The sequence below is a fragment of the Hippoglossus stenolepis genome, chromosome 14, assembly GCF_022539355.2.
Source record: "Hippoglossus stenolepis isolate QCI-W04-F060 chromosome 14, HSTE1.2, whole genome shotgun sequence".
Classification (NCBI taxonomy): domain Eukaryota; kingdom Metazoa; phylum Chordata; class Actinopteri; order Pleuronectiformes; family Pleuronectidae; genus Hippoglossus; species Hippoglossus stenolepis.
The window spans coordinates 6,711,273-6,719,151 of record NC_061496.1 but is presented as its reverse complement, the minus strand read 5'-3'; the positions used below and the strand labels follow the sequence as shown (position 1 = coordinate 6,719,151).

Genomic DNA, 7,879 nt, shown 5'->3' with positions numbered 1-7,879 from the left:
TATACAAATACAGTGATATTGAAATGAACTGAAATGTCCATCAGTCAAAGCTTAACAATATTAAAAAATAATCTTTGATTCCAGTACTTTTTAAACACCTACAAGTGAAAAACAAGTTATCTAATTTTTTATATATGTAAATATGTCTATGAATGAAATATTTTTGAAAACAAAGACAGGATTATTTCCCAATGACTGCCAGCATAACCAAAAAAAATGTCTGGGTTCCAAAACTTGTCTTGTTCTGGAAATTATGGGCTACTAATATGGCACACTTATTATTAAGGGAAACTAATGAATGAGTGACCGAATGACAGATAGTATAACTTGTGCATTTGGAACTCTGGCCACTAAATAAATGAAGATGACTGAATTAACGACACTTGTGAATCCTGCAAAGGAAAATCTATCCTATATCATATATTTTCCAAGTTATGGAAACATATGATAATCTCACGGTAGCAAGTGCAACTACACGTGTCGTCCCATTTTGCAGCCGCTAACCAAGGTGGAGCAACCATCCCCTGCAGAGACTCAGTTGTGTAACTAGTTTGTTGTAACCTTCTGTATGTGTGGTTATAACAGCTTCGCCCTCCCCTCACATTGTAAATCTCAGCCCAGGGGCATTTTCTCCTCTGTGACCTTTTCCTCTGTTGACACCGTCGTCTTTGTTCCCAAGGTGTTGGGATTTGTTGGGTGAGACGTGTTCCTTGTGGTTCCGGCATCAATTATGCATAAATAATAATAACCTCGGACAACTGCTGATTTGCAATGACACTTTCATTACAACGGCAGTAGCCTATAACTCACTGGTACCCATTAGTTATTAATGCCCGGCCACACCAGCTTTACTTTGTCATTTATTGCTTCATCTCTATGCCTTTTTAAATATTCAGTAACTGCTGTACCTACATTTACAGTCTGTGATCTCCGCCCAGGAGAAGGCTATAGCTGGTGGTGGAGGATGACCTAGTTATTATGGAGGCCTGGGCCTTGCTTGCCAATGTCATTGTTGTCTATCATAGTTCCAGTCAAGTTTGCTACAACACGTCCAAGTTGATCTTTTCTACTATTCTATCACACGTCTGACAATATGAGGAGAAATAAAGACTAATAATAAAAAGCTTTTTCTTTTGAAATTTTAAGGATGCGATGACTAATATTTAGCATTAGGGCCATTTGTTTTTCATCAAAGCAGAATTTGGTTCAGAAACAGGCTTTTTTTAGTGACACTTAACATGGCCTCACTGATTTAAAGGTCATAGGTCGCACATGCATTCCTTCCCTTTAATAAAAATGTTATCAGCCAGATGTTTAAAACCCTGCATGCTTGAGACAAGGGAAGAAGGAAGTACTGCTGCGTGAAAGCAAGTGAATCCATCTTCATGGCGTGTCCCATTAAATGTGGAGTTTTGATAATGTGTGACGAAATTATGAAGCAGTTTATCCTCTCAGGGATCAAGAACATACTGTCACACATGATAGGATACATTGTATGTAAATGACTAAAAATGACATGTAAATGGGCAAAGGATCAAGTCTCAGCTGCTCTGGACTCACTCTGACCAACCACACTGCAGGTGGCTACATGGGCTCGTACGAGTAGCATTAAATGAAGCTGTCAAACATTGTTATTTGTCTTTCTCAAACCAGCAATGGCACAAGTTTGTGGGCTGATTATCAGACTGTAAAAATTCCAGATTCAGGAGTAGCTTACACGTCATGGTAATATATGTGAACTACCACTTTATGACCTGCTTTGATATTATTTTAAGTTTAACAAATACTTCAATTATACATCAATTTTTTTGCAAACAACAAGTTTTTCATGGGTGTAGTAAAACAACATCTGAGGGCTCCTACCCGGTGAATTCATGCAGCATCAACTCTGTCCAGTAATTTGGGCAATCATATAATTTTTGTAGCTTTTTTATAGTATTCTTTAGATTTTTCTTTTAAAATCTCCTGGATTTCCTGTCCCCTGGTATATTTTCTCTGAAAAGCCAGCACTGCCACAAACATTGGAACCTGAAATGTATTTGTATTTAAAGGCAGGTACATTAAATATGATGTCTCTGTCAATAATGAATACATGCATTTGAAATGATGTGCAAAATTACCAAAAATCTGAATTAAACCTTGGTAATGTGGTAGGTTTTTAAAGAGTCTGTACCCCTGGCCCATTCATAGGTGATGTGTAAACACCCTAAATAATTCCAGATTATAGAAACATATTATTTTTCTTATATCCTGTTAAAAAGCTCAACTGACTCAATCTGAAGAATAAAAATGTTATTTCCATGCTGTTATATTTACATATGGTAGTTCTGTAATAAGTCAACAGTCAAACTCAGACTTTATGAATAATGTCATAGACTCTCTCTTGAGACTAATACACACTGTGTGTGGTGGAGCTGTGGGAACCAGTGCAGCCTTTTCTCCACCTGTGCACACGCACGTGCAGCTGCGTATAGGTCATTATTGAGTGGAGCGCGCGAGAGGGGGGGGGTCTCTCTTCTGCGTCCTTTGAGCAAATTGACGTCATAATAACGTGAAAGGCTCGATATTGTATTTGATTGAACAAATTATAATGTTATTACTGAGATATTATGAGGAAATGATTCATATCATTTTCGTTGTTATTATTATCAATATACATATTTATGGACGTCACCAAATTAAATAAGGCCTGTACTTATTTTTATAATGACGTTATCACCTGCTTTTAACATTTTGAAATGTATTTTCTTTATCTGTTTTTGAAACAGCCTAATCAGAGTTTTGTATTTTCCCACCATCTGCCACTGAAACCGTAAATTTAAACCTCAACATCAGCAATATCCACCTTCTCCAAGATTAACACGAGGCCTACACCCCCCTAAAGAGGAGCACATGTAAATCACTGTATACAAAGCTGTGCACATATTGTGAATACAGAAAAATGTGGATGGAAATAACCAGCACCCTCCCGGTCACACATCTCCTGCTGCAAATGGAAATTAACGATGGTTAATCGCTTATTTCCAGTGTCATCATCTCCTTTAAATTAAATCTGCACATCCACTTATATTAACTATAAGGATGTATTCTGCCTTAACGTGTGATCAACATGCAAAGGACTGATTCAGTTAATTAACGAGATGCTTTGTCTTCCATCAATTCAGGTCATTCTAAATATTTATTTCGTTTTTTGATTCTCTTTAATGAAGAGCAAGAGGTGTCATTGAACGCCCCCTAGCGGCTTGAGTCTCGTCTCCCCCTCCGAGGTGAGAGTCGGACTGACACACACACACACACACACACACACACACACACACACACACACACACACACACACACACACACACACACACACACACACACACACACACACACACACACTGAGACACAGTGAGACATGACTGAGAGTTTGTCTGATTTGTGGAGGCTGATCCTGGACCTGCAACATGCCTCAAACATATATACACTCAAAATATCTACGATAAAAACAACAGATACGGTTGGTCTGTTTAGTTTATTGTTACTGTGACTATTGGAATTTATGTATTTACCCCTCTGGACAACATTTGACAACATTTAAATTTTCCAAACACGTCCCCTGAAACTGACCTCTGGGTGTGTTTCATTCAGTGCCACTTTAAACTGTCTGTCAGAGTGAGTGTGTGAATATTACATTTATTGGAAAATTATAATTCTAAAAACAATTATTACAGAAATTATTTAGGCCTATTTACAGACCCTGTAATATCTATAATTATATTTATTTTTGTATTTCTTATTTCTTCTACGTTTCGATATTGCTGTGCTAAATACTGTTACTGTCAAAAGTTTCACGCAACAATAATATCATCCAGAACCAATAGACTATTAGTAGTAATAATGTCAATCATGGCGTAATATTGATAATCATCATTATTATTATAATACATGTGTTCAGTAGAAATATCAGGGTGACATTGGAGAAGCCTTTTGCATCATCAGCACCTTCTTCGGTGTCTGGAAGTATTGAAGCAGAGAGAGAGAGAGAGAGAGAGAGAGAGAGAGAGAGAGAGAGAGAGAGCTCCTTTCCCTTTTTCTTTCCCATGGGGATCAGATAAATATAGCGCCTATAACACACACACACACACACACACACACACACACTCACAGACCCACACACCCTCCACCCCCCGCGCACACACTCACACACGCCATTTGCTGTTTGTGTAAAAGTGATTAGCCAGACACAACTGCGAAACTGTTACCTTTATAGTAGCCAAGCCGCAGAATATCCTGTAAGACGATCCGCGCGCTGATGTGAGCTACTAGTAAATTAAAAGGTGTCTAAACTGTGACCTCTACCCAGGCTGCGGCCATTGTCAGGAAAACAACCATATATATATATATATATGGTTTAAAAAATAATTAGATCGTTTTAATTATTTACTGCAAGTTCACATATTTCTTAACATAGTTCAAATGATTACTGAAATAAACATGTTCAGGTTTGTCTGCACTAAACCTCAGGATAAAACCTGTCCTGCTTTTTATATAATAATCCTTTCCCCACTTTTATTTAATTTTAAAATCTGTAGCCTATAGTAGCTTTAATTATTTTACGCAATTCCTTATTATTATATTTATATAGTTTGCAGCACGTAGAGTTTAAATTGAAGTGTAACTCCCAAAATGTTCCTTATTAAGGTCTCATAATAACGTTTAAGCTTTTAAAGAAAAGTAACTGCTTGTGGTTTGGTAGTTTGTTTCTGCTGTTGCTTGAGTAATATAATTAGAAAAGTATTATTACAAATTACGATTAAATTAAAAACAACATCTTGAAACGATATTAACTGTTATTAAGCCTGGAAATTATAAAGTAAAATTCACATGAAAACACAATTATGATTTTATAGAATAAAGAAATAACATTTCTAGCTTATTTTTTGGTGTAAAAAATCTAATTTCCTTGAATAAACTGCAACGCCTGAGAAAACTTAATGTAAAAACAACCACGAGTCTCATTCAATCTATCGAATGATTTAAGAAAAATGTTAGAAATGAAAGTTTGATTTGATTTCTTTCTTGGATTTATTTACAAATAAATTCAGTTGACAACACAATATAGCTACATAGAATTACATATGGTTGATCTTTTTTTTAATTATCATTATAAACAATCTATTTCCTCAGAGCTTTGTTTTGTGTCTTGTATGAAAAAGGAAGCCAGAACTGGGTCCACTGGAGCTTCCGATACAAAAAATGAAATTAAAGAAAAAATAATAATTACAGATTTCAAACGAGGACAAAAACAAAAAACAAAAAAAGGACATTTAAAAGTCAAACAGGTAAAATCTTTTTTTCTTTTCTACAAATATTTACAAATATTACCTGTACAGAAATATCTCTTCTTCTCTTTTATTTTGCTCTGTTTCAACAACAGTCTTTACTTGGCTACAGAGTCCAGTGCTGCCTATAGATATGTGCTCTCCCCCGTAATGTCTCTATATAAAAAATAAGAGTCTATATCTTCACGTGATAAAGTCATTGTGACGGCCATTTGGACAGCGTCGTCCCGGAGGGTAAAACGTGTCCCGAGAGGAGGTTTGACGGAACACTGAGGAGGGGGGCGATGGCCGCGGAGCTCCGGGTCAGGGAGAGGGACTGCGCGCTCAGCAGGGCCGACTGCACGGTCACCGGAGGCCGCAGGAAAGCCTGAGGCGAGGACGAGGAGGCGCTGGAGACCCCGATGATGTTCTCTATGCTGAACGACGGCCTGTTGGACGGCTCCGACTTGATCATGGACGCCGCGCTCAGGCTGTTGAGCTGCATCTGAAGGCTCGGGCTGAGCTGGGAGTTGAACACCTTTCGGTTCAGCTCCACCGAGGGCAGGAGGGGGACGCCCGGCGGCAGCATGGGTCCCACGGGGGGCATGTACGGGTACTGCAAAGCCGCCGGATGGGTATACGCCGGGTGGATCCCGTAGTGCCTCCCGTAGGGGCCCCCGAGGCTGTACGCGCCGAAACTTTGCATCATGAGCGCGGTCTGGTCCCTGAGCATGTCCGGCTGAACCCTCTTGAACCTTTTCCTCCTCCTGAGGAAGCTGCCGTTGTCGAACATGTCCTCTGACGCGGGGTCCAGGGTCCAGTAGTTGCCCTTGCCGGGGTTGCCGGGCTCCCGTGGGATTTTCACAAAGCAGTCGTTCAGGGACAAGTTGTGGCGGATGGAGTTTTGCCACGCCGGGAACTTCTCCCGGTAATACGGGAAGCGGCTGCTGATGAACTCGCAGATCCCGCTGAGGGTGAGCTTCTTCTGCGGGCTCTGGAGGATGGACATGGTGATGAGGGCGATGTAGGAGTAAGGCGGCTTTACCAGGCTGCTTTTGGGCTTCTGGATCGAACCTCCCGACGCTGCGCTCCCGTCCTGACCCTCTCCCTTGCCGGTGCCAGCCTCTCCCTCCCCGGAGCTCTCGCAGCACGGACTCCCTCCACCGGACCCCATCTCCTCCTTCTCCACCTCGATCTCATCCTCCACCTCCTCGTCTCCCGGCTCACCTCGGAGGTCGTGCAGGATGCCTCCCCCCGGGCTGTCGCAGTCGCTGTCCCCCCTCTCCATGCCCTCGTCGTCTCCCTCGCCAACCACGTCGATATCCACGTCCTCCGCCGTGAGCACGGTCTGGCCGGACATGTCGCTGGCTCTTTCGCTGCCTCCAGACAGGGTCATCTCACGGCTTACTTACTCTGCTTCAAAAAAAAAAAGAAAGTCTTCCGGAGCCAAAGGAATGGAGCAGCCGGGTGTGATGGGACCGAGCGCGGTCAGTGCGCACACGGAGCGGGCTCTTGTTTGGTCTTCTGTCAAGTGATCGGATGTCTCCCAAAGTCTAAATGCGGTGGAATCGACCGCCAGACAGTGAAGCCAAAGAGCAACTTCAACTTCTGCAAATATGTCTCCACTCGGTAGAAGTGAGCAGGCCCGTGGAAAAGCCGCGCGTCTTGCCTCGAAGTTGCTCGGGAGATGTTGCGCCTCTCGCTCTCCGAACTGTCCCTTCTCCGGCTGCGTATATTTCCTACCGGAGTGATATCTGGAGAACCAAGTCGAGATGACACATGCTGCTTTTAAAGGCCGGAGCTTTTAAAAGGGCTGTCTGATAGATTACTTTTCCCAGTAGCTATAAGATATACTATCAGTGGAGGACACGTGGTGCGGTGACGACAGACGCCCCCTCTCCTCTCCTCTCTTCTCCTCCCTCTCCTCTCTCTCTCTCTCTCTCTCTCTCTCTGTTAAACCATGCAAACTGGAGTTGTTTCATGGATTTGTCAACAATGGGACATCAGCAATGCTGCTTTCCGCTGATTTCCTGTGTTCGTCCGTCATAGACCATTTAACGGTGGCGGCGGGAGGAGGAAGAGGGGAAGAGAAAATTGGGCTGCGTGATTGAAAGATCCGATGCGCATTAACGTGGCTGCGTAAAAAAAAACAACAACAACAACAACAATCCAAAAGCTTTAACTTTTTGCAAATACAAACTCTATTGAAAGCAGCAGAACGAAAACGACGACAGCTAAGTTAACAGACTCTTCTTCTTTTTTGTAATTGTCTTAAACAATTTGTTGAGTTTTCTTGAGAAAAAAAAAATGTGCATGCGTGCATTTTTCCTATACTTTTACGCAAATGTTCCTGTGCGTATTGGAGACGCTGTGCGTAAAGTTTAAACCTTTTTACTCTGTAGTGTTTGGAGCTGAGACGCATGCCTTGATACTGTGCAGCTCTACAGCCCGTAGTGTGAATCCAAGCTGCAGAGCATGAATTCAAGTCTATTTATTCCCGCAGGATTAGCCGATGGTGGGAAGAATATTGAGCGGCAGCAGCAGCAGTGGCGACAATGAATGGATGGAGGGGAATA

The 7,879-nt window shown here is 41.8% G+C and overlaps 1 protein-coding gene across 1 annotated transcript; it reads right to left on the bottom strand.

Moving 5' to 3' along the window:
- Window positions 1–5,034: 5,034 nt before the first annotated feature.
- Window positions 5,035–7,157, bottom strand: foxd3 (forkhead box D3). The gene has a single exon (XM_035177198.2). It carries the CDS (start codon window positions 6,697–6,699, stop codon window positions 5,521–5,523), a length of 1,179 nt encoding a protein of 392 aa, XP_035033089.1. The 5' UTR covers window positions 6,700–7,157; the 3' UTR covers window positions 5,035–5,520.
- Between the last annotated feature and the right edge of the window lie 722 nt (window positions 7,158–7,879).